At 42.1% G+C, this 27,902-nt stretch overlaps 1 protein-coding gene across 1 annotated transcript in view; it reads right to left on the reverse strand.

The window, feature by feature from the left end:
• PTPN9 (protein tyrosine phosphatase non-receptor type 9) overlaps positions 1 to 27,902 on the reverse strand; it is a gene marked incomplete at both ends in the record, with an annotated part of 73,236 nt that overhangs the window by 23,673 nt on the left and 21,661 nt on the right. Inside the window, 6 exons of the mRNA XM_080690852.1 lie at positions 2,357 to 2,685; positions 5,025 to 5,135; positions 10,487 to 10,592; positions 12,381 to 12,505; positions 14,825 to 14,914; positions 20,823 to 20,966. Coding sequence (XP_080546978.1) covers positions 2,357 to 2,685; positions 5,025 to 5,135; positions 10,487 to 10,592; positions 12,381 to 12,505; positions 14,825 to 14,914; positions 20,823 to 20,966 — 905 coding nt within the window. The remainder of the gene's footprint in view (positions 1 to 2,356; positions 2,686 to 5,024; positions 5,136 to 10,486; positions 10,593 to 12,380; positions 12,506 to 14,824; positions 14,915 to 20,822; positions 20,967 to 27,902) is intronic.

The following is a 27,902-nucleotide window of genomic DNA, read 5'->3' on the forward strand; positions in this document are numbered from 1 at the left end:
CACCACGCCCAGCTTACCAATCTAGAATTCTATGCTTGGCAAAATGCAACTAAGCAAAGAAAGAAAATATGAGACTAGGAAACAAGATCCAGAAATGAAGAGAGAGAAAACTGCGGGATGAAAAGAAAAGGAGTAGGTCTGGGACAGTCACCAAGGGTGGTTGGTTGGTTAGTTTACTTTTGTGTGTGGTGTTGAGGATTGAATTCAGACATTCTACCTCTGAATCACACGCCCAGCCCTATTTTATTTTTTTATTTGGAAACAGAGTCTCGCTAAGTTGCAGAAGGCCTCGCTAAATTGCTGAAGCAACTTAGAACCTGTGATCCTCCTGTCTCAGCCTCCCAAGTACTGGAATTATAGAGTGAGCCACCAATAGTTTATTTATTTACTTATTTATTTGCCATACTGGGGATGGAAACCAGGGGCATTCTACCTTTGAGCTGCATCCACAGCCCTATTTTTTATTCTTTATTTTGAAACAGGGTCATACTGAGTTGTAAAGGACCTCACTAAGTAGCTGAGGCTGGCCACAAATCATGATCCTCCTGTCTCGGCCTCCCGAATGCTGGGATTACAAGCATGCGCTACCACACCTGGCCCACCACCAACAGTTTAGACTGGAGCAAAAAAATAAAAAGTTCTGCCAAGCGTGGTGGTGCACGCTTGTAATCCTAGCATTTGGGAGGCTTAGGTGGAGGGTGGCGGTTCGCGGACAGCCTCAGCTACTTAATGAGGCCCTTCGCAGCTTAGTGAGACCCTGTGTCAAAATAAAGAATAAAAAATAGGGCAGGGGGTGTAGCTTGGAGGTCAAATGCCCCTGAATTCCACCCCCAGACTCGCAAAAATAAATAAATAAGTAAATAAATAAATAAATAAAAAGTTCTGAAAGAGCTGGGCGTGGTGGTGCAAGCTTGTAATCCCAGTATTTGGGAAGCTAAGACAGGAGGATCACAGGTTTGAGGGACAGCTCCAGCAAGTAATGAGACTCTCATCAACTTAATGAAACCCTGTTTCAAAATAAAAATAGGACTCAGGGTAGAGTTTCGTAGAACACCCCTGAGTTCAATTCCCAATACTAAAGACAAACAAACAAAAACAAAAAGAGGAAGGGAAAAGAGGAGGGAGAGGGAAGAAAAGGGAAGGAGAGAAGAAGTAAGGAAAGAAAGATGGTTCCAGGTCAATCTGTGCAACTTGGACCCTATCTCAAAATAAAAAGGGCTGGGAGATAATTCAGTGGTAGAACATTTACCATCATGTGCAATGCCCTGGGTTTAATCTCTAGTATAGGGAAGAAAAAGAGAAAAAAGGTAAGAGAAATTATAGCAGTAAGGTAAGAAAAATAACCAGTGCTCTATTGCCAACCACAGTTAAACCAAAGTTAGGAACTAGCTAGCTGGATGGTTCTGTGGTACTTTTGTGAGAAAGAAAATCTCAAGAGGCTTAATTCCCATTAGGCAACTCTTCTCTTTTTTTTTTTTTTTTTTCCGGTAATGGGGATGGAACCCAGGGGGCATTCTACTTCCGAGCTACACCCCCAGTCCTATTTTTTAGTCTTTATATATATATTTTTTATTTTTTTTGGTGGTACTGGGGGTGGAACCCAGGGGCTTTCTACCTCCGGGCTATACTCTCAGACCTATTTTATATTTTATTTGGAAACAAGGTCTCACTAAGTTGCTGAGAGCCTCACTAAGTAGCTGAGTCTGGCTTCGAGAAACCTGTGCGATCCTCCTGTCTCAGCCTCCCAAGCACGGGGATTACAAGAGTGCGCCACCACGCCTGGCGTCTTTATATTTTTTGAAACAGGGTCTCGCTGAATTGTGAAGGGCGTAAGTAGCTGAGACTGCCTGCAAACCGCGATCTTCCAGTCTCTACCTCCTGAATGCTGGAATTACAAGCATGTGCCACCATCCCCAGCTACTTATTAATTTTTTGTTTTGAAACAGGGTCTCACTAGATTGATGAGAGTCCCACTGCTTGCTGAGGTTGTCCTCTAACCTGTGCTCCTCCTATTTCATTCTCCCAAGTACTGAGATTATGGGTGTGCGCCACTATGCCTGGCTTGAATTTTTTTTTTTAAACTTGTGTTTCAAGAAAATATCCACAGGTATGTCTATTATTTATAGGGTTCCCATTAGTACCAAGACCTTAAGAAAGTTGAGAGCATATGATATTGGCAAGAAATCATCAAAGCAGGAGCTCTCTCTTCCTGGATGAGAGAAACTACCACGTAAAGGAGAGTGATATTCAAGGAAGAGCCTTTGACGGAAGTGGGGTAGGAAAGAGCTGCTATCAGTGCCCATCACAAGTATCTTTGTAAACCAACTGACTGCTGGCCCCAACCTTTCCTACTTACATGGAACAGTGGAAAGTGCCAACAGGGTTTTCACGACGGATGTCTTCATACTCCTCATAAATTCCCCGCTTTTGCCTGGTATTAACATAGTCTACCAACTCTTGGATGGTCATGGCGTGGGGACCTGGAACATGTACTGAGTCCCAGTCTAAGGCGGGAGGGAGGGAGAACAGGATGATCTCATCGAAGGGATCTGGGTGGCCGTTCACTTGGGGTAGGAACTGGAAATTCCAAGTGGCGAGGTCAATTTTGACGTACCCACCCAGGTTTTCTGGAAGGCACTCCCTGGGCAGGTGCTGGGTAACCTCAGAAGTCTTTAATATCTGAATCTGTAAGGCCAGAAAGAACTATGTGAGTATTGGGTGTGTGTGGGGGGAGTTCAAATAGATAATGAAGATAAAGAAAAATGTGATTATATTAGGTTTGGGGAATGGAATGTGATTTGCTTAAAATACTAGGTGTATACATAAAAGAAGTAGACGACATTTCATTTGCCTGGGATTGAAATCTTATAAATTTCTCAGATGAAAGTTTGAATTTCCAGTGTGTATCAAAATCACTCCTGAAATTATAGGCCCCTTTATATACCTTCTGGAAGGAAGTGAGCATCAGTGAAAAAAGGCTTTACACTCTATTGAAAAGGCTTCTCAGTACCATCTCATGCTGACATTCTTTGTGTGTGTGTGGGGGGGGGGAGGGTACTGGAGATGGAACCCAGGGGCATTCTACCTCTGAACTACATTCCCGAGCCCTATTTTATTTTGAAACAAGGTCTTGTTAACTTGCTGAGAGTCTTGCTTTGTTGCTGAGGCTGGCCTAGAACTTGAGATCCTCCTCTCAGCCTTCCAAGTGCTAGTATTATAGGTGTGAGCTGCCATGCCCAACTAGGAGGCCAGCACAGGAGGCTTGCAGGTCATGGACGGTCTCAGCAAGGAGTGAGACTTATCAACTTAGTGAGACCCTGTTTCAAAATAAAAAATAAAATAAAATCAGGCTGAGGATGTAGCTCAGAGGTAGAATATCCCTGGTTTCAAACCTCAGGACAAAAAAAAAAATGTATAGGTAGATTATTTTTGTCAACTCCATATAAATGCTACCAATTCTAAGCCTATTGGCTTATGTGATCCTCCTGTCTCAGCCTCCTAATTACTGGGGTTACAGGCCTAAGCCACCATGTCCAGCTTCTGATAATATATTTTAAAAATTGTTATTATTTTACACTAGTATACCATTGTTTCCTATGCCCTTTCCTTCTCCTCTTCTTTTATTTTTATTTATTATTATTATTATTATTATTATTATTATTATTATTGGTGGTACTGGGTTTCCTGAAAACCCTTCTACCTCCAGGCTATGCTCCCAGACCTATTTTATACTTTTTTACTTGGAAACAGGGTCTCTTAAGCCAGTGCGGCTGGTTTCGAATCTGTGCGATCCTCCTGCCTCCGCCTCCCAAGCGCGGGGATTACAAGTGTGCGCCACCACGCCCGGCCCTCCTCCTCTTCTTTATTTGTAGCACTGGGGATTGAACCCAGAGCTATTTTATTCCAAGCCATACCCCCAGCCCTATATTTTATTCTTTATTTTGAAATAGGATCTCACTAAGTCATAGAGGGCCTAAGTAGCTGAGGCTCACTGTGAACCTACGATCCTCCTGTCTCACCCTCCCAAGTACTGGGATTACAAGCATGCGCCACCACGCCAGGCTGCCGTTTCTTTTTTCCTTCTTTGTCTGTGGCACTGGGGATTAAATCCAGGAGCACACTACCTCCAAGCTGCACCCCAGCCCTATTATTTATTTCTTGTACTGAGGATTGAACCCAGAGGCATTCTACTCCCAAATTACATCCCAGCCCATCCATCTGTCCATCCATCCATCCTTCTGTCTCCCCCTTCCTTCCTTTCATCCTTCCTTTGGAATGAAACACTGCCTTTCCTTGAACCTATAATCCTCAGGTTACAGCCTCCTGAGTACTAGGATTGCAGGTGTACACCACCATGCCTGAATCATATGCCCTTTCTTCCAAGGGCTATAATCAATGACCGAGACCAATAAACTCAGGAGATTAGAATAGAATCCAAGTAATTTAGGACAAGCCTCTTGAAATCAGAAACAACAAACTGTTTTAAGAAAAAGTGCCAGGAATAAAAGAAAGAAGAAATATAGCGAAGAACCAGTTCAAGTAACGCAATTAAATTAAATGCTGACTTTCCATTTGTAGCAGGGGTTAATTTCTGTTTTGGTGGTAGGGACTCAACCAAGAGTACGCTTCGTGTACTCTATCACTGAGCTATGCTGCTGCCCTTAAGAGTTGTTCAATATTAAAAGCCTGTTTAGCAATATGCTAAATTTTAGAAATAGTAGCCATGCTTAAATCACCACCAGGACACATTCCTTAAGTACTAGCTTATGCAAAATGCTATAAAGAAGGAAAGTCAGATGAACTGTGGTCAATTCCTAAACAAGGGACTTACAGGATAGTGAGGGAGGCAGTCCATTCCAAGATAATGAATGAAAAAAAAGATGAGTATACTAACAAAAGCAGAGAGCGTTGCTCTAGGAGAGAAGCAGGAGAAATTTTTGAAAGTAGAAAATGGCATGATTCCACAAGTAGAGATGGGAATGTATTTCTCTATCTCCAAATAAGAAAAAGTTAACTTGTCTTACCCTCTCTCGGACTTTGTCCTTCAGGAGGAGGCTGATGATGGAATAGGGCACTCGAAACCATATGGGTGCTCCCACAATCAGCACCTTTTTCAAACGAGCTGGAAATGCTCCCTGCAGAAAACACATATGAAGATTTAAGGCCTAATGGGGCCTATAACTATCCAAGCCAAAAATTTAGATTTCCTACACGTTTTTTTTGTGTGTGCAGTACTGGGGATTGAACCCAGAGGCATTCTACCTCCAAGCTACACCCTCAGCCCTATTTAGTATGTATGTATGTATGTATGTATGTATTTATTTAGCGGTACAGAGGATGGAACCCAGGGGTGGTATACCTCTGAGCTACACCCCTATCCCTATTTTTTTAAGTCATTTTTTTAATTACACACACACACACACACACACACACACACACACACACACACATATATATATATATATATATATATAACATTTTTTTTTTACAGGTCTGGGGATGAAACCCAGGGACATTTGACCTCAGAGATACACTTCCAGCCCTATTTTTTATTCTTCATTTTGAAACAGGGTCTCACTAAGTTGCAGAGGGCCTAAGTAGCTGAGGCTGTCTGCAAATTGCGATCCTCCAGTCTCAGCCTACTGAATGCTGGGATTCCAACCCTGTTTTCTATTCTTTATTTTGAAACAAGCTCTCACTACATTGTAGAGGGCCTCACTAAGTAGCTGAGGCTGGGTGAGAATCTGTAATCCTCCTGTCTCAACCTCCCAAATACTGGGATTACAAGCATGCACCACCAAGCCTGGCTCTTTTTTAGTTTTTGAAAACTCCCAAATGCTGGGATTATAAGCGTGAGCCACCATGCCAGACTCAAAGCCTTATATTTTTTGGGGTGGGGGTGGGGGTCTGGGGATGGAACTAGGGGCATTCGATCTCTGAGCTACATCCTCTGCCCTAGTTTTTATTATTTATTTTGAAACAGGCTTTCACTAAGTTGTAGAGGGCCTCACTAAGAAGCTGAGGCTCGGTGAGAATCTGTGATCCTCCTGTCTCCGTCTCCCAAGTACTGGGATTACAAACGTGCACCACCACACCTGGCTCTACTCCTCCCTATTCTTACCCATAGGGGAGTGTAAAGCCTAATTCAGGTTTCAGGAAAAGTAGTTAAAAAATTAGAAGCCAGGTGTGGTTGTGGCACACAACTGTAATCCCAGCATGTCGGAGGCTGAGCCAGGAAGATCACAGGTTCTATGACAGTCCAAAAAAACATAGTGAGGCCCTCAACAACTTAGTAAGATTCTGTTACAAAACATAAAAAAAGGAGCAGGCAAGGTGGCGCAAACTTTTATTTATTTATTTATTTTTGTTTGTTTGTTTTTTGTGGGTCTGGGGATGGAACCCAGAGGCATTTGACCTCTGAGCTACACCCCCTGCCCTATTTTTTAGTCTTTATTTTGAAACAGGGTCTCACTGAGTTGCGAAGGGCCTCACTAAGTAGCTGAGGCTGTTTGCGAACTGCGATCCTCCAGTCTCAGCCTCCCGAATGCTAGAATTACAAACATGCGCCACCACACCCAGCTGGCGCAAATTTTTAATCCCAGCATTTAGGAGCCTGAGACAGGAGGATTGAGGTTCCTAGACAGCCTCAGCTACTTAGTAAGGGCCTTTGCAACTCAGAGGTAGAATGTAGCTCAGAGGTATAATGCCCCGGGTTCAATCCCCATTACCAATAATAATAATTATTATACATATATATAACATATAAGTATGTATTTACTTACAATTTATTATATTTATAAATAATATATATCTAAATAAAATAGTAAAATAGGGATGGAGGTGTACCTCAGAGGAAGAATGACCCTGCACCTTCATGTGTCTGTGTGTGAGGAGGTGTACGGGGGATAGAACCCAGGGGTATTCTACCTCCTAGATACACTTCCAGCCCTTTTTAGTTTTTTTTTTTTTTTTTTTAAATTTACTTACTTACTTACTTACTTATTTAGCAGGTCTGGGGATGGAACCTAGGGTCATTCGCCCTCTGAGCTACACCTCTTGCACTATTTTTATTCTTTATTTTGAAACAGAGCCTCACTAAGTTAAGGAGGGCCTCACTAAGTAGCTGAGGCTGTCGGTGAACCGTGATCCTACTAGCTCAGTCTCCCAAATGCTGGGATTACAAGCATGCGCCACCATGCCCGGCCTAGTTTTTTATTTTTGGTGGTACTGGGAATTGAATCTAGGGACATTCTATCTCTGAGATATACCCGTAGCCTTTTTTTTGTGTGTGTGTGTGTGTGTGTGGTACTGGAGGTGGAACCCAGGGGCTTTCTACCTCAGGGCTATACTTCCAGACCTATTTTATACTTTATTTGGAAACAGGGTCTCACTAAGTTGCTGAGAGCCTAAGTAGCTGAGGCTGGCTTTGAACCTGTGTGATCCTCCTGTCTCAGCCTCCCAAGCGTGGGGATTATAAGTGTGCGCCACCATGCCCGGCCCCTTAGCCTTTTTTTATTTTGTTTTTAAACAGGATTTTGTTAAATTGTTGAGGGCCTCACTAAGTTGTAAAGCCTGGCCTCGAACCTACAATCCTCCTGTTTCAGCCTCCCAAGTACAATATTACAAGTGTGCACTTCCACACCCAGTTTATTTTTTATTTTGAAAAAGAGTCTAACTAGGTTGTTCAGAGTCTCAATAAATTGAGCTGAAATAGGAAGTTCACAGGTTCCAGGATGCCTCAGAAACTAGTGAGATTTTCATCAAGCCAACAAGACCCTGTTGCAAAATAAAAATAAAATAGGGCTGGGGGTGTAGTTTGGAGGTACAATATCCCTGGGCTCAATCTCCAGTATCACCATCACCACAAACACACAAAAAATCTCATCTACAGCCAGGCACGGTGGCACATGTCTGTAATCCCAGTATTTGGGATGCTAAGAAAAAAGGATCTCAGGCTCAAGACCAGCACACAGTAACTTACCGAGACCCTGTTTCAAAATAAAAGATAAGGGCTGGGGATGTAGCTCAAAAATTAAATAAGGGTGAGGATGTAGGTCAGACGTAAAAGCCCCTGCGTTCAATCCCCAGTGCCACACACACAGAGACTCAGGTAATGGCACAGCCTCCTACTCTGGAGGCTGAGGAAGAAGAATCTCAAGATTGAGGCCAGCCAGAGCAACTTAGCAAGACCTTGTCTCAAAATAAAACGAGTCTGAGGATGTAGGTCAGTGATAGGGTGCTTGACTAGCATGTTCCAGGGATCAATTCCCAGTACTACAATTAAAAATAAATTCTTCAGAGCTGGGCATGGTGGCACACACTTGTAATCCCAGCATTCGAGAGGCTGAGACAGGAGGATTGTGGAGGTTTGAAATCCAGTCTCAGCTACCTTAGTGAGGTCCTTTTCAACTCAGTGAGACCCTGTTTCAAATTAAAGAATAAAAATAGGCCTGGGGGTGTTGCTCGGAGGTAGAATGCCCCTGAGTTCCATCCCCAGTACCGTAAATAAATAAATGAATAAATAAATAAATTATTCAACCCATCAATGAAAGTGAATGAATCATAGCTACATGTCACAATATGAATTTTATTATTTTTATTTTTTTTTTCAGTACTGGGGATGAAAGCCAGGGGCATTCTACTTCTGAGCTACAACCCCAGACCTATTTTTTATTCTTTATTTTGAAACAGGATCTCACTGAGTTGCAAAAGGCCAGATAGCTGGTGCTGCCCTTGAACCGCGATCCTCCAGTCTCAGCCTCCCAAATGCTGGGTTTACAAGCCTGCGCCACACCTGGCTCACAATATGAATTTTTAAAATACAATGCTGAGTAGCTTGGAGGCAGATACCCCTGGGTTCAATACTCAATAATGAAAAAAGAAAAAAGAAATATAATGGTGACTGGAAAAAAAGGCCTAAAAAAATAATACACAGGAGCCAGGCATGGCTGTGCACGCTTATAATCGCAGCATTCGGGAGGCTGAGACAGTAGGATCGTGGTTCGCGGACACCCTCAGCTACTTAGTAATGCCGTTTGTAACTCAGTGAGACCCTGTTTCAAAATAAAAAATAGGACTGCGGGTGTAGCTTGGAAGTAGAATGCCCCTGGGTTCCATCCCCGGTACCGAAAAAAAAAAAAAATACACAGTATAATATCTCTTTTTATAATTTCTGTTATAAAGCTATACTAGTAAATAAACATTTCTAAAAATCTAGTTAAACAGTACTCCAAGTGAGGTCCTAGAACACATACCAATGTATTTCAAACTGTGGTATGTGACTCAGCAAACCCCAAATCAATTTAGTTAGTCATGACTAATTTATTTATTAGTTCTGGGGATGAACCCAGAGCATTCTACTTCCACGCTACGCCATACCACATACCCAGCCCTTTTATTTTGACTGGACCTCACTAAATTGCTGAGGAAGGCCTCAAACTTGCGATCCTCCTTTCTTAGCCTCCCAAGCACTGTGATTACACGTGTGTTCCACCATACTCAGGTATAAAAAGCAACTTAAATAAAGAGATACAGTGCATAGTGATTCAGGTTCTACATTCTGAGATGAAACTGCTCATCCTCTGAAGGCGCATGAAGCGATTACAAATGTGGTCAGATCATCAGCAGGTCTGGCTGGGCATGCCAGTAATCCCAGTGTTTGGGAGGCTGATACAGGCAGCCCACAGGTTCAAGGCCAGCATCAGTAATTTAACAAAACCCTGTTTCAAAATGAAAAAAAAAAAAAATACAAAGGGCTGGTGGTGTAGCCCAGAGATAGAAGCCCTTAGATTCAAACCCAGAACCTTCCCCCTCAAAAATTAGATAAAAAGAAGAAGATAAAAGAAGCTAGGAGTGATGACATACATTTGTAATCTCAGTACTTGGGAGGCTGACACAGGAAGACTGAAGGTTTGAGGACAGCCTCAGAAACATAGGAAGACCCTCAGGAACCTAGTAAGACCCTGTTTAAGAACAAAAAATAAAAAGGGCTTAGGTGTCACTCAGAGGACAAATGCCCATGCGTTCAATCTCCAGTACCATTAAAAAAAAAAAAAAATTGAGAGCCAGGTATGATGGCGAATGCTTGTAATCCTAGTATTTGGAAGGCAGAAACAGGAGGATCTGGGTTCGCAGTCAGCCTTAGCTCCTTAGTGAGGCCCTCTACAACTTAGTGAGACCCTGGTTTCAAAATATAAGTAAGAAAGTAAGAAAGTAAGAAAGTAAGAAAGTAAGAAAGTAAGAAAGTAAGAAAGTAAGTAAGTAAGTAAGTAAGTAAGTAAGTAAGTAAGTAAGTAAGTAAAGCAAGCAAGCTGGGGGTTTAACTTGGAGGTAGAATGACCGTGGGTTCAATCCGTTTAAAAAAGAAAGAAAGAAATGAATATAGGGTCTGAAATTTAAATCATTACTAAATCTTTTCCCAAAGAAGAGTGAAAATAAAATATCTAATCATTAAAGGAGAGCCGAGAGCGTTCTCCTACAGCCTTACCTTCAGGAGGTTTAGAACTTTCTTGCCAAGATCCAGTTCAAAGTTGGCATAATTAGAACCACACATGTCATAGATAAACACCAGTCCATTCCTCTGAGTTTCAAAGCTATAAACAAATAATTAAAACATTATTTATTTATTTGGTACTGGGGATTGAGCCCAGAGGCATTCTACCTTCAAGCTACACCCCAAGCCTATTTTTCTTTTTTCTTTTTCTTTTTGCAGTCCTGGGGATGGAACCCAGAGGCATTCTACCTCCGAGCTATACCCCCAGCCCGATTTTTTATTCTGTACTTTGAAACAGGGTCTCACTGAGTTGCAAAGGGCCTCCTCATTAAGTAGTAGCTGAGGCTGTCCTCGAACCACAATCCTTCTGTCTTAGCCTCCCAAATGCTAGGATTACAAGCGTGTTCCACCACGCCCAGTGATCCTATTTTTTATTCTTTTTAAAAAATTTTAAAGATGTTTGTTTGTTTGTTTATGGTGGTACTGGAGTTCCTGGAATCCCATCTATCTCCGGGCTACGCGCTCAAACCGATTTTTATACTTTTTTATTTGGAAACAGGGTCTCTCAAGCCAGCGCGGCTGGCTTCGAACCTGCACGACCCTCCTGTCTCCGCCTCCCAAGCGCGGGGATTACAAGTGTGCGCCACCACGCCTGGCAGTATTTTTTATTCTTTATTTTGAAACAGGGTCCACTAAGTTGCAGAGGGCCTCAGAAGTTGCTGAAACTGGTCGCAATCCTGTTATCCTCCTGTGTCATCCTCTCAAATATTGGGATTATAAGCATGTGCCACCACGCCTGGCTTACTTTTTTATTTTGAAACGGGTAACACTAAGTTGCAAAAGGCCTCAGAAGTTGCTGAAACTGGCTGCAAACCTGTGATTCTACTGTCTCAGCCTCTGCTTCCCAAATGCTGGGATTACAAGCATGTATCACCATGACCACTTATTTTTATTTATATATATTTTTTATTTTATTTTTATTTATTTTTTTTGGTGGTACTGGGGTTGCTGGAAACCTTTCTACCTCTGGGTTACACTCCAAGGCCTATTTTATACTTTTTTATTTGGAAACAGGGTCTCTTAATCCAACGAGGCTGGCTTCGAACCTGTGCTGTCCTCCTGTCTTTGCCTCCCAAGAGCGGGGATTACAAGCGTGCCCCACCACGCCCGTCTATTTTTATTTTAATTTATTATTATTATTATTATTATTATTATTATTATTATTATTATTATAGCACTGGGGATGAAACCCAGGGGCATTCTACTTCCCCCCTATTTTTTATTCTTTATTTTAAAACAGGATCTCACTGAATTGCAAAGGGCCTCACTAAATATTAGCTGAAGCTGTTCTCGAACCATGATCCTCCTGCCTCAGCCTCCCAAATGCTAGGATTGCAGCATATACCACCACACCCAGCCTTATTTTGATTCTGAAAAACGGGTCTCACTAATTTTTTTTTTTTTTTTTTTTTGGTGGTACTGGGGGTGGAACCCAGAGGCTTTCTACCTCCAGGCTATACTCCCAGACATATATATATATATATAATTTTTTTTTTTTTTTGGAAACAGGGTCCCACTAAGTTGCTGAGAGCCTCACTAAATAGCTGAGGCTGGCTTCGAACCTGTGCGATCCTGTTTCCGCCTCTTAAGCGCGGGGATTACAAGCGTGCGTCACCACGCCCAGCTTGGGTCTCGCTAATTTGGCAAAAGCATGACTACTTGCTGAGGCTGTCCTCAATCCTGTGGTTTTCCTCTCTCATTCTCACAAGTACTAGAGTTACAGGCCTGAGCCACACCACCTGGCTGATACTCCTAAATTTAATCAAGTCAATAACTGGCACTTTTCTATCTGGATGTAGGCCATCTAATAGATCATTTCAATGCTTACCTATCCACAGCTCTGTCTAGCAAGTAAAACAGAGCCTGAAGTACCACATGTTGGACTGACTTGTGGGGATGGTGCAACCTGGCAGTGAAGAGGGCAATGGAGGCTCCGGTGGGGTCCCGAACATCCTAGAGCAAATAAAACAAGAAAATGTGAAAATTAAACAGAAAATCACAACAAACTAAGGCTTATGTCTAGATAAAGATTTGACATGTATAAGAGAATGGATGCTCACAATACTTCCCTGACCTCTATCAATTGCTCTGGAAAGGGAAAGCTTTTTTTTCTTTTTTCTTTTTTTTGGTGGTACTGGGGTTCCTGGAAGCCCTTCTACCTCCGGGCTACACTCCCAGACCTATTTTTATATATTTTTTATTTGGAAACAGGGTCTCCTAAGCCAGCGCGCACGGCTGGCTTCGAACCTGCGCGATCCTCCTGTCTCTGCCTCCCAAGTGCGGGGATTACGAGCGTGCGCCACCACGCCCGGCTAAAGGGAAAGCTTTAGCAGTATCCCACATCTGATTCTTTCAGCACTGCCCCCTCCACGATGGTACTACATTCTTGTAGTTAAAATAAAGTTTCCTTCATTTTCAACTATAGAGTAATTAAAAGATGGTTCTGCACTGGCTCTGTAACTAATTTCCCAGGCAGAATAGCAAAAGAAACAAGCAGCAGGAGAGAACCATAGAACAGGATCATGGTTTCCACAACCCTTAAAAGAATAATATATCCAGGCATGGTGGCACATGCTTGTAATCCCAGTAACTTGGGAGGATGAATCAGGAGAATCATAATTTGCAGCCGCCTCAACTACTTTAGTGATGCTCTCCGCAACCTAGTGAGACTCTGTTTCAAAACAGAGAATAAAAAATAGGGCTGTAGGTGTATCTTGGAGGTAGAGTGCCTCTGCCTAGTACTGTAATAATAACAATAACAATAATGATGATGATAATGATGATATAAAACTTAATCCCAGTACCAGGAGTATGAGACAGAGGATTGCAGATTCACAGCCAGCCTCAGCAACTTAGCGAGACCTTGTTTCAAAATAAAAAGATAAAATAGGGCTGGGAGTATAGCTCAGAGATAGACTGCACAAACCTATAATCTCTATATTGGGAGGCTGAGACAAGAAGATCACAGGTTGGAGGAAAACCTGGGCAACTTAGCAACACCCTGTTTCAATATAAAAAATAAAGCAAGGTCTGGTGGTAGTACTTGGGAGGCTGAAATAGGAGGATCACAGGTTTGAAGCCAGCTTCAGCAATGTAATGAGACCCTGTTTCGAAATAAAAAATAAGACAGGACTGGAGGTATAGAGTGAAGGTAGAATGCCCCTGGGTTCAATCCCTAGTATCACACAAAAAAATAAAAAGTTTCAGTGGGAGAATTTTCCTGGGTTCAATTCCCAGTATCAAAAGAAAGTATATCATAAACTTACCAGAGAGGCAAAAAGGGTGTGTTATTTTTTTCAGTACTGAAAATGGAACCCAGGGACATTCTACCTCCAAGCTATATTCTCAGCCCTATTTTTATTTATTCTTTATTTTATTATTATTATTATTATTATTTTTTTTTTTGGTGGTGGTGGTGGTACTGGGGTTCCTGGAAACCCTTCTACCTCCGGGGTACACTCCCAGACCTATTTTTATACTTTTTTATTTGGAAACAGGGTCTCTTAAACAAGCGCGGATGGCTTCGAACCTGCGTGATCTTCCTGTCTGTCTCCCAAGCGAAGGGATTACAAGCATGCGCCACCATGTCTGGCTTTATTCTTTATTTTGAAACAGGGTCTCATTAAATTGCGAAGGGCCTCACTAAATAGCTGAGACTGCCGGGGGTGGTGGCACACATTTGTAATCTCCGCGCTTGGGAGGCGGAGACAGGAGGATCACACAGGTTCGAAGCCCCTCTCTGGCTTACTTAAGAGACCCTGTTTCCAAATAAAAAATATAAAATAGGTCTGGGAGTGTAGCCCGGAGGTAGAAGGGTTCCATTCCCATTACCACCAAAATAATAATAATAATAATAATAATAATAATAATAATAATAAATAAATAAATGGTTGAGGCTGACTGCAAACCTGAGATCCTCCTGTCTCAGACTCCCAAGTGCTGGATTACAAGTGTGTCCTACAAGGTGTATTCTGAGCACCTGTGTGCCCATTCCAAAGTTTAGGCTTTGGAATTCAATAGTCTTAATAGACCAATGAATAAACTTTTGTAAGTCTACTATACAAATGATTCTGCATAGTTCAATTATTCAGCTTTTACTCGTAATCCTAATAATTACAGTTATTAGTAATTCAATTATTACTATAATAATTTGTGCTAAACTGCATGGCTCCTTCACATCTGCTCCTGACTCTAAATAAGGTACCTAGGAACAAAGTTCAAATAGGAACACAGCAACAAAAGGTACTACAAGATGGGTCCATAAAGACTCACTAAGATGGTGAATTTTCCACTGAGGATCTCAGAACGGAGAGGTTCCTCGTGAGGTTTCAGCTTCACAATGCCTTCCTTCCTTCGTGTTTCCTACAAAGGAAGCAGAGCAAGATGAATCAGGATGAAAGCACTGTACATCCAGTAGGGCTCCACGTAACACCAAATGCGAGATACGGAATGGAGAAGTCAACTCATTAAATTATCAATTCCTTTGCCACCTCAGCTAACCATTATCAGAATTGTTGTCCAAAGCGACATTATATAATACCTAATACATATAATGTTTGAGACATTTTTCTCTGAATCAGTAAGAATCTCATTTTTAAGACCAACCAATATGACATTAGAATGCAAGATTAAGTTCTTAAACTTCTGCAGCAGCAATGACATTACACCAGGATATTGAAATATGGACCCAAAAATTGTCTGGATGCATACAAACATCCTCACACATCCTCCAGGCTTAGACCTCTCTTATTTTAAAAGGAGCCCTCTCTCCACTTGATATTCTAACAACAGCTACCATGACTTCATTTTCCTCATCTCCATGGCTAAATTCTTTTTTTTTTTTTTTTTTTCCAGTACTGGGGATGGGACCCAGGGGCATTCTACCTCCGAGCTACACCCCCAGGCCTATTTTTGATTCTTTTATTTTGAAACAGGGTCTCACTGAGTTACAAAGGGCCTCACTAGGTAGTAGCTGAGGCTGTCCATGAACCGCGATCCTTCTGTATTAGCCTCCCAAATGCTGGGATTACAAGCATGTGCCACCACGCCTAGCTCCTATTTTTTATTCTTTATTTTGAAACAGGGTCTTATTGAGTTGCGAAGGGCTTCACTAAGTAGCTGAGGCTGTCTGTGAACCATGATCCTTCTGTCTCAGCCTCCCAAATGTGCTAAATTATTTAATACTCAATTTACTAAATTCTGTGTTCCTCCCAATCTATTTATTTATTAAACTAAAAGTTCCTGCTATAGTAAACCAGGATCTATTTTTTCTGTATATGTGGTACTAGGGAATGAACTCATAGGCATTTTACCTCTGAGCTCCACCCCCAGCCCTACTTTACTTTATTTTATTATTTATTTATTTTTTTTTTTTTGCGGGTATGGGGGTAGAACCCAGGGGCATTAGACCTCTGAGCTCCACCCCCTGCCCTAATGTTTTACTCTTATTTTTTTTGGGTGGTACTGGGGTTCCTGGAAACCCTTCTATCTCCTGGCTACACTCCCAGACCTATTTTATACTTTTTTATTTGGAAACAGGGTCTCTTAAGCCAGCGAGGCTGGCTTTGAACCCACGAGATCCTCCTGTCTCCTCCTCCCAAGAGCGAGGATTACAGGCGTGCGCCAACATGCCCGGCTTAGTTTTTATTCTTGATTTTGAAACGGTCTCACTAAGTTGTAGAGGGCCTCACTAAGTAGCTGAAACTGGCTCTGAACATGTGATCCTCCTGTCTCAGCCTTCAAGTACTGGGATTACAAGCATGCGCCACCACTCCTCGCTTGTTATTTTTTATTTTGAAACAGGTATTGCTAAGTTACAGAAAGCCTAATTGCTGAGGCTTACTTTGAACCTGCAATCCTCCTGTCTCAGTCTCCCAAATACTGGGATTACAAACGCCACTGGGATTACAAACCAGCGCCACCACATCTAGCTATAAACCAGGATCTTGCTGTCACTGAATCCAGTACTTCCAGTCCTTTTGAGTAAAAAGGCTGATCACTCACATTCCATTTATTTATTTATTTATTTATTTATTTATTTTGCTTACTTGCTAGACTCTAAGCCCTATTTTTGTGTGTGTGTCTGTGTGTGGTGCTAGGGAGGAACCCAGGGCTATTCTACCTCTGAGCTATATCTCCAGCCCCATTTTTTATTCTTAATTTTGAAACAGGGTCTCATTGAGTTGCGGAGGGCCTCACTAAGTAGCTGAGGCCTACTGCAAACCGTCATCCTCCTGTCTCAGCCTTCAGAGTCCTGGGATTACAGGAGTTTACCACCATGCCTGGCTGATATCCCCTTTTTTAGAGACACACTTTACCATTGTACATCATGGTAACAACAACAAAATACTTTCTTGGAGCCAGGTGTGGTAGCACATACCTATAATCCCAGTATTTGAGATAGAAGAGTTGCAGGTTCCAGGCCAGCCTCAGCAAGTAGTGAAACTCTCATTAATTTAACAAGACTTTATTTATTTATTTATTTATTTATTTATTTATTTATTTATTTAGCAGTGCTGGGGATGGAACCCAGGGGCATTGTACCTCTGAGCTACACCCCCAGCCCTAGTTTGAAACAGAGTATCACTGAGTTTGAGTTGCAAAGGGCCTTGCTAAGTAGCTGAGACTGTCCATGAACCACAATCCTCCTGTCTCTGACTAACAAATGCTGGGATTACAAGCATGGGCCACTATACTTGGCCTTATTCTTTATCTTTTTGAAAAAGGGTCTCACTGAGTTGCAAAGGGCCCCCTCACTAAGTAGCTGAGGTTCGCTTCAAACCTGTGAGATCCTCCTGTCTCAGCCTCTCACATGCTGGGATTACAAGAATGTGCAACCACACTGGTTTATTCTTTATTCAGAAACAGGGTCTCACTAAGTTGTGGAGAGCCTCACTAAGTAGCTGAGGCTGACCACGAACCTGTAATCCTGTCTCAACCTCCCAAGTACTGGTATTACAAACTTGTGCCACCACGCCCGGTGAGACTTTGTTTCAAATAAAACAAAGCTGGGCATGGTGGCACATGTTTGTAATCTCAGTATTTGAGAGACTTACGGATACGAGAGATCATAGGCTCCCAGCCAACACCAGCTACTTAGTGAGGCCCTCTACAACTTAGTGAGGCCCTATTTTATTTTTTATTTTGTTTTTTATCCAGATCTGAGGTTGGAACCTAGGCATATTCTACCTCTGAGTTACACACCCAACCTTATTTTCTTCTTTCTTTCTCTTTCCTTCCTTTCTTCTTTCTCCCTCCTCCTCCTCCTCCTCCTCCTCCTCTGCTTCTTCTTCCTCTCTCTCTCTCTCTCTCCTCTCTCCCTCCTTCCATCCCTCTCTCTCTCCCCTCAGAGGCATTCTACCTCTGAGCTACACCTCAGCCCTATTTTTTATTCTTTATTTGGAAACAGGGTCTCACTGAGTTGCAAAGGGCCTCACTTAGTAGCTGAGGCTGGCCGTGAACCTCAATCCTCCTGTCTCAGGCTCTGGAACGCTGGGATTACAAGTGTGCACCACTACGCCTGGCTTCTTTTTTTTTAAACAGGGTCTGAAGCTGGGTGTGGTGATGCACGCTTGTAATCCCAGAGTTTGGGAGGCTAAGACAGGAGGATCGCACAGGTTCGAGGTCAGCCTCAGCTATTTAGTGAGACGCTGTCTCCAAATAAATTATAAAATAGGGCTGGGGTGTAGCCCAGAGGTAGAACACCCCTGGGTTCCACCCCCCGGTACCACAAAAAAATAAAAAAATAAAAAATAAGACAGGGTTTCACTAAATTGTGGAGGGCCTCACTATGTAGCAGAGGCTGGCCATAAACTGGCAATCCTCCTGTCTCAGTTTCCAAGTGCTGGGATTACAAACGTGTGCCAACATACCCACCAAGAAGGCTTCCTTGACCCATCTAACTTATCTGCTTCCAAGGAATGCACTTACAACATTTATATAAATGCCTTATAACAGTTCCATATTTATTTTTTACTCTCCTTCTAATAGTAATCTTTGCAACTGGAGCATAGTAGGCATACAATAAATATCTGTTGAATAAATTAATGAAATTTGACTGTGCTGACCCACACAGACAGGCATAAACTTTAGTCCTGAATTAATTCTAATACCCGTTGTCACAATTTAAATTTTTTTTTTTTTTTTTTGCAGTGCTGAAGATGAAACCTAGGGGCATTCTACCTCCAAGCTATATCCCAATCCTATTTTTTATTCTCTATTTTGAAACAAGGTTTCACTAAGTTGCAGAGGGCCTCACTAAGTAGCTGAGGCTGAATGTGAACCTGCAATTCTCCTGTCTCAGCCTCCCAAGTACTGGGATTACAAGTATGCACCATCACGCCTGGTTTCACAATCTTTTTTTAATTTATGGAGATTTTATCTAAAGAAAAATTTCTAACTCTTAAGTTACACAACACACAGTATTCTATTCTATTAAGGATGTTCCCAACTGAGCCAGGTACAATGTCGCATACCTGTAATCCCAGTACTTGGGAGGCTAAGACCTTATGAGGCCCACTGCAAATTGGTGAAACCCTGCTTCAAAATTAAAAAAAAAAAAAGTAGGGCTAAGGATCTAGTGCAGAAGGATATATATATTTTTTGTACTGGTTAAATCCCCAGTATAAAATAAAAGAAAGGATGCTGCCAACTAAGAAACAAATATAAATACATATTCAAAGACTGAATTCCCTTAACAAAGTAAAATGTTGATATATCTATATTCGTATGAGGATACTGTTAAGATATGTACCTAATACAGTTGTTCTTTTCTAAGGCTAGAGCTCACCTTCTAAAATTGCTCCTTAAGGTTAGAATTCATCTAACGCTGAGTGTGGCGGTGCACGTTTGTAATCCCAGCATTCACGAGGCAGAGACCAGAAGAGTTTGCAGACAGCTTTAGCTACTTAGCGAGCCCCTTTTAAACTCAGTGAGACCCTGTTTCAAAAAATTTAAAAAGACCAAAAACTTGGGCCGGTGGTATAGCTCGGAAGTACAATGCCTCTGTGTTCCAATACTGAAAAGAAAAAAAGAAAAAAAAAAAAAAAGAATTCATCTAGACAGGCATGGTGGCGCACGCTGGTAATTCTACAGTACTTGGGAGGCTGCGATACGATTGTAGGTTCATAGCCAGCCTCCGCTATTTAGTGAGGCTCTTGGCAACTTAGACCCTGTTTCAATGAAAAAAAAAATAAAATAAATAAATAGGGGTGGAGGTATAACTCAGAGGTAGAATGCCCCTGGGTTCCATCCCCAGTACTACAAAAAAAAAAAAAAAAAAAAAGTAGAATTCATCTGAAATGGTTTCTACAAATCTCAGAGATCCTGAAAACCAGGGGAGTAAATAGGGCAGGTGGCCAGAGGCAACTGAAGAGGGCTTGCATTCAAACTCCAAGAAGGGTCAACCACTATCCTAAAGCAGAATGGTGTCCGGCTACTTCATCTTCGGATATTACAAGTAACATCTTGATTTTTTTGTTTTGTTTTGGATTTTTTTAAATGGTACTGGGGATGGAACCAAGGGGCATTTTACCTCCAAGCTATACCCCCAGCCCTATTTTTTATTCTTTATTTTGAAACAGGGTCTCGCTGAGTTGCAAAGGGCCTCACTAAGTAGGTGATGCTGTCCCACAAACCATGATCCTCCTTTCTCAACCTCCAGAATGCTGGGATTACAAGCATGTGCCACCACACCCAGCTCATTATTTTTATTTCATTTGTTTGTTTGTTTGTTTATTTATTTGTACTGGGGATGGTACCCAGGGGCTTTCTACCTCCGGGCTATACTCCCAGACCTATTTTATATTTTATTTGGAAACAGGGTCTCACTAGGTTGCTGAGGGCCTCACTAAGTAACTGAGGCTGGCTTTGAACCTCCATGAGCCTCCTGTTTCAGCCTCCCAAGTGCAGGGATTACAAGCATGCACCACCATGCCCGGCTATTTTTATTTTTTAAATCAGTGTTTTACAAGGTTGCTGAGTTTCACTATTTGCTGAGGCTATCCTCGAATCTGTGATCCTCCTGTCTCAGCCTCTCAAGTACTGGGATTATAGGCATATAGCACTATGCCCAGCTCATTCTGGTTTTTAATCATTCTTCCTTGGCCCAGTCTCAGTTCTCACAGGATTCTTAGATATTGATCCATTTTTCATAGAATGGGGAAGAATAGTTAAGAGTAGCAATGTATGTGTGAACTATAGTTAGGAAGTTAGAAAGAATAGCAGCACTTTGAAAGCCCACCACAAGTATGTCCACCCTTGAGCCACATACTCTGTAGGAGTGAAACAACTCCACGGCTCGGAGCACATCAAACTTCCTGGCCATGAGGAACTTGACAGCCACATTCCAAGACAGCGGGGAAACGTTGTACTGAACTGTCCACTTGTTAATCTCTTCAAGAAACTGCCTGGTGGCCTGTTTGACAAAAAACAAAAACAAGAAAAAAATAAGAATAATTAGTAAAAAGACAACATGTAATAGAACAAAAAGCAAGACAAAACCCAAAAAATTAACAGACAAAAAGTATCATTCTTTTCCCAGTAAAGATAAATTCAAACTTTGGGAGCGGGGAAAAACAAATGGTAGAAACAGTCTGAAACCAAATACATTTAAAATTCACATCACAAAATGAGAACGGAAGTCAGTCAGGTCAGTACAGGACTTAGCACAGAGGCGTAGGAAGAAATACTGTGAGCTGGGCATGGTGGCACCCACTTGGCTTGTGTGTGTGTGTGTGTTACTAGGGATTGAACCCAGAGGCATTCTACTTTCAAGTTATACTTCCAGTCCTATTTTATTTTTTTATTTGAAAGCAGGGTCTAAGTTGCAGAGGGCCTCGCTAAGTTGATGTCTTTGAACCTAAGATCCTTGTGTCTCAGCTTCCCAAACACTGGGATTACGAGTGTACACCACACCTGGCACCCATCCCCTTCTTATTTAATTTTTTTGTGCCAGGTAATGTGGCACATACCTATGATCCCAGTACTTGACTGGCTGAAACAGGAGGATCACAGGTTCAAGGACAACTTCAGCAAGTAGTCAGACTCTCAGCAACCTAGCAAGATCCTGTTTCAAAAATAAAAATAAAATAGAGCTATGGTCACACCTTGGAGATAGAATGCTCCTGGTTCAATCCCCAGTACCACAAAATAAATTGAACCCAGAGGCATTCTTCCTGTGAGCTATATCCCCAGACTGCCTGCCTGCCTACCTTTCTTTCTTGTACTAGGGATTGAACCTAGGGGCATTCTACCTCTGAGCTACGACCCTAACCCTAATTTTTTTTTAATTTTTGAAAACAGTCTAGTCTAAGTTGCAGCGTGTCTCACCAAGTTCCTAAGGCTGGCCAAAAACCTCTTCTGATCCTACTGTCTCAGCCTCCCAAGTACCAAGATTACAAGGGTGCACCCCCCACCAGCTCTCTTTTGTTTTAAAACAGGATCTCACTAGGTTGCTGAGAGTCTTAGTACATTGCCGAGGCTGGATTCGAACCTGCAATCCTCCTTTTTCACTCTCTCAAGTACTGAGGTTTCAGGCATACATTGCCACGCCCAGCTCCATGTTTTGCTTTTTAAGGGGGGGTGGAGTGGCTGGGTCCTCTGAAGGATTATTACATAATGCGATATAACAATCTCAGCTGCTGATTTGGTCTCACAAGCGAAACGAATATAGCAAAACAACCAGAAAATGGTTTCCACTTTGAAATTAGCAGAACTATTTGATAGGAGGAAAACTATTGGAAGAATTTAACAAATCAAAAGGCCAACTATTATTTGTGACAATTAATAACATAAGACCTCTTCATAGCATCCCCAAAACTGGATACTAGTCTACGAGCACCCGGAGAACCATTAGTAGCCCCTCTGGAAAATGCTTTTCAGGAAGGGAACTAATGGTGAGGAAAAGACAGGAAATTTTCACTTTCACTATCTGACCCCAAGCTGGCAAGATGCCCCTTCCTAGAACTGTTCCTATCCCTGTAACTCCTTAACATTATAACCAATTTCCACTCCAGCCAAACTTCTGTTTCATCATATTAGATTTTTTTCTATTTATTTAATTGATTTATTTTTGGTACTAGGGATTGAACCCAGGATATCACTAAGTTGCTGAGGCTAGCCTTGACCCCTTCAATCCTCTTGTCTCAGTCTACCACATACTGGGATTAGAGGTATATATCTCCACACCCAATTTTTTTTTTTTTTTTTGTACTGAGGATAGAATCCAGAGGCATTTTACCTCCAACTTATACTCCCAACCCAATTTTATTTCTTATTTTGAAAAAGGGCCTAAGTACAGAGGGTATAGTCCGGAGGTAGGAAGCCTCTGGGTTCCACCCCCAGTACCACATACACACACACAAAAAAATTATAATAATAAATAATAAAATGAAATAAAATGACAAAACAAGGATGGGATTGTAACTCAGATGTAGAGAATGCCCCTAGGTTCAATCCCCAGGACCACAAAAAGAAAGGAATAAAGAAAGATAAACAGACAGCAAGCCAGAATGGTGGTACAATTCCAGTACTTGGAAGTCTGAGACAGGAGGATCTCAGGTTTGTAGTCAGCCCCAGAAACTTAGCAAGGCCCTCAGTAACTTAGATCCTGTTTCAAAATAAGGAATAAAATAGGGCTGGGAGTTGAGTATGGTGACACATGTTTATAATCCCAGTTTTGGGAGGCTGAGACAGGAGGCTCTCAGGCTCGAGGTCAGCCTCAATAATTTAGCAAGAACCATAGCAATTTAGTGAGACCCTGTTTCCAAAATGAAATAGGGCTGGGTATAGCTCAGAGGCAGAATGTCCCTGGGTCCAATCCCACTACCACCAAAAAATTAAAATAAAATAGGTCTGGGGGGTGTGCTTCAGAGGTAGAATGCCTCTGGGTTCAATCCCCAGAACCACAATAAATAAATAAACAAACAAACAAAAAATAGAATAGGGATGAGTATAGCTCATTGGTAGAATGTCCCTGGGTCCAATCCCCAGTACAAAATACAAAAAAAAAAATTTAAATTGAGATTTTGTGCATGTGTATTCTGAACTACTAAAAGCTTTCTGCATGACTACTCTGTCCCTTACATCCAGAATCTTTTCTCAGTTGCCAGTCCACAATGTGATCAACCTGAGGAGTATTTTAAATATTAACCACACCCTTATTACCAATGAACTCAGTGAAGATATACTGACTTGTTATTAAGCACCTACTACTTGTTAATTAGGTATACTTAACATTAATACTAATAATACGTAGTAATAAATAATAAAAAAGGAGGTTTGCTTCAAAAGATATAAGAAAGCATTCAGGAGGATTGTAAACTGGAGGACAGCCTGGGCAACATAGTGAGTCCTGACTCAATTTTAAAAAGATGCCAGGTGTGGTAGTGCACACCTTTAATCCTAGTACTTGGGAGGCTCAGACCGGAGGACTGCAGGTTCAAGGACAGCCTCAGCAAGTGGTGAGACTCTCATCAATCTCATGAGACCCTGTCCCAAAAAATGAATAAATAAATAAAAATAAGGGTCGGAGGGTACAGCTTAGAGGCAGAATGTCCCTGGGTTTAATCCCTAGTAACACAACACATTCAACAAACACACACACACACACACACAAACACACACACACAGGCCAACTAAGACAAATCTTCTCTTCATTAATTTCTCAATTGCAAAATGAAAAGAGAATAAGTAAAGGCAATGACCTACTTCAGAATCCTACCTTACAAATATCTAAATTGCTAAATACTGTTTAAACAACTAACAAACTAGAATATCCCAGGAAAGTCAGCAATACCTGACAAAAGAGCTCCTGATTCACCACCCAATTTATAGGACAGGCCAAAGTCCAAGAGGCCTGAGGCTACACTAAGCTTCAGAGCCACCTAACTGAGCCAGTATAACCTACACCTCTAGAAATGAAGAGAAAAGGCAAAGCAGATCAGACAAAGCACAAGAAAAGACACAAGAAATAAAGGTCATGCATGGCGCGGTGCCGCACGCTTGTCATCCCAGCATTCGGGAGGCGGAGACCTGAGGATCGCAGTTCACAGACTGCTTCAGCTACTTAGTGAGGCCCTCCGCAACTTAGTGAGACCCTGTTTCAAAATAAAGAATAATAAAAAAAAATAGGGCAGGGGGTGTAGCTCGGAGGTCAAATGCCCCCTGGGTTCCACACTCAGACCCGCAAAAACAAAACAAAACAAACAAAAAACACCTTTCAGAATATCACTCTGGCCCTGAACTAGTTGAAGTCAAATCAGAGGAATGAGTTCAGAAGAAAACAGGAAAAACTCAGAATGCTCCCCAAGAAAAGCATTTGAGCTGACCGTGAATCAAGGGGCCAGCGGCGGAATGAGCAAAGACAGAGAGGGCACAGAAAGGCCCCACTCAGGAATGGCCGGGACACTCTAAAGGGAATTTTGTTTTGTTTTGGGTACTGGGGTTTGAGCCCAAGGGCATTCTACCTTCAAGCTACACCCCAACCCTCTATTTTTATTTTTTATGATACTGGGGATGGAACGGGGGGGGGGGGGTCTACTTCCAAACTACACCCCCAGCCCTATTTCTTATTCTTTATTTGAAGCAGAGTCTGAGTTGCAAATGGCCTAAGGAGCTGAGGCTGGCTGCAAACCTGAGATCTTCCTGTCTCAGCCTCCCAGATGCTAGGATTAAAAGCATGAGCCACCACAACCAGGTTTTTTTAAAATTTATTCTTTATTTTGAAATAGGGTTTCACTAAGTTGCAGAGAGCCTAAGTAGCTGAGGCTGGCCATGAACCTGGGATTCCTCCAGTTCCGGCCTCCCAAGTACTAGGATTACAAGTGTGCACCACCTCCCAGCTTGTATTTGTTGTTGTTGTTGTTTGTTGCGGGTCTAGGGATCGTACCCAGGGGCATTTGACCTCCAAGCTACACCCCCTGGCCTATTTTTTATTCCTTATTTTGAAACACGGTCTCACTGAGTTCCAAAGTGTCTTACTAAGTAGCTGAGGCTGTCCATGAACTGTGATACTCCAGTCTCAGCCTCCCAAATGCTGGGATAACAAGCGTGCGCCATCACACCCAGCTTTGTATTTGTTTTTTGTTTTGTTTTGTTTTTGTGGTACTGGGTTTCCTGGAAGCCCTTCTATCTCCGGGTTACACTCCCAGACCTTTTTTTTTTTTTTTTTTTTTGGAAACAGGGTCTCTTAAACCAGCGTGGCTGGCTTCAAACCTGCGCAATCCTCCTGTCTCCGTCTCCCAAGAGCGGGGATTACAAGTGTGCGCCACCACGCCCGGCCTGTATTTGGCACGCCCGGCCTGTATTTGGTTTTTAATGAACTTTTCTTTTTGTAGGGGGAGTAGTATTGGGGAATGAAACCAGGAGGTGCATTGAGCTACATCCCCAGCCTTTTTTTTGAGACAGAGGCTAAGTTGCTGAAACTGGCCTTGAACTTGAGATTCTCCTGCCTCAGCCTTCCAAGTAACTGGGATTTACAGGCGTACACTACCACAGCTGACTGACTATACAATATTCTTACTAAAAGCAATGAGCAGATTAGGTTGGAGGTGTAGCTCAACAGTAGAACACTTGCCTAGCATGTGTAAGGCCCTAGGTTCAATTCCTAGCAATGGGTGAAGGGGAGAGAACAGATAAATCAATGTATAGGTAGGAGAGAAAAACCCGAATGACTAGGAGATGAAACAAGCTTATCAAACATCCAACTATTAATATTTTTCATAAATAAACCATGCCCTAATATGAAAAAGGCATGCAAGTTTCACATACTTCCTTCAAAGTTCATCTTGCTTTCTTTTTAAATAAACTCAGTAATTCCAAAGTTCTTAATGTCCTGTTGCTCCCAAGACTGTTGCCTTGAGCTGACCTCTGTCCCCCTGCTGGTCAGGATGTTATTCTTGGCTTTAAGCTCGGGAACAATTCCTCCTGGTTTAGCCTGACCAGGCCTTGCATGAAGAGAGTCCGGTGTACTGTAAACAGTGATGTGATATTTACAGATACAAATACATACACATACCACCTGCTCTGTTCAACCTCAGATTCACCCTCCTGCATCCCTGACTCTCTGGTGGAAGAGATAAACCTTTGAAAAGAAGTCAGAAAGAATGGTCTTATCAAAAGACATTCTCTATATAAAGTGAATCAGATTTCTAGCTATGTTTACACATGAATTTGGCAGCCTAACCACTGAGTATAGACTAATTTGTAACCCTGCTGGTTGCCAGAAAAACATGTCCTAGCATTTTAATAAGCAACATAAACAGGGCAAAGTGGTTATGTACCTACAATTCTAGTACTTGGGAGGTTGAAACAGAAGGATCACAAGTTCAAGGACAGCTTCAGCAACTTGGTAAAGACCTCTGCAATTTAATGAGACCCTATTTCAAAATAAAAGAATAAGCTAGGTATGATGGTACATGCTTGTAATCCCAGTCCTTGGAAGGCTGAGGCAGGAGGATCACAGGTTCAAAGTCAGCCTCAGCTACTTAGTGAAGCCTTCCTCAATTTAGTGAGACCCCGTTTAAAAAGAAAAATAGGGTGTGCGTGGCAAAGGGCCTCACTAAGTAGCTGAAGCTGTCTGAACTGCGATCCTCCTGTCTCAAAATAAATAAAAAAAACAAACAAACAATAGCACTTGGGATATCGCTCGTAGGTAGACTGCTCTGGGTTCCATCCCCACCATAAATAAATAAATAAATAAATAAATAAATAAATAAATAAATAAATAACAAAAACTAAATAAATAAATAACAAAAACTAACAACCATCTTCAACCAGCCTTTTCAATAAGAGTAAGATTCATTCTGGCATAGTCAAGAGGCTCTCTATAATTATATACTTCTCTCATATTCATGTCTAAGTAAAAACAAGTTTCCTGACTATAGTCATACTAAAGAACCTGCTATAAAACAGCTGAAAAAACGGGCATAATGGTGCGTGCCTATAATCCCAGTACTTGGGAGGCGGAGACAGGGGTATCACAGGTTCGAAGCCAGCCTCAGCAGCTCAGTGAGAGGCTCAGCAACCTTGCTTGTCATCCCAGCAGTTAGGAAGCCGAGACGGGAGGATCGTGGTTTGCAGACAGCCTCAGCTACTTAGCAAGGCCCTTTGCAACTCAGAAAAACCCTGTTTCAAAATAAAAAATAAAAAATAGGGCTGGGAGTATAGCTCAGAGATAGAATGCCCCTGGGTTCCAGCCCTAGTACTGAAAAAGAAAAAGAAAAGAAAAAAAAAAAAAGCAAAGCAAAGCTAGCTGCCTGCAGCAGCTGCAGCCAAGGCCCAGTGAGAACACCGGGGCATGGCGACCCTTTTGAGACCCTCTGTGTGGGTGCTCTGTTGCCTTCCACCATTT

The sequence above is a fragment of the Muscardinus avellanarius genome (assembly GCF_963383645.1).
Source record: "Muscardinus avellanarius genome assembly, chromosome: 3".
NCBI lineage: Eukaryota > Metazoa > Chordata > Mammalia > Rodentia > Gliridae > Muscardinus > Muscardinus avellanarius.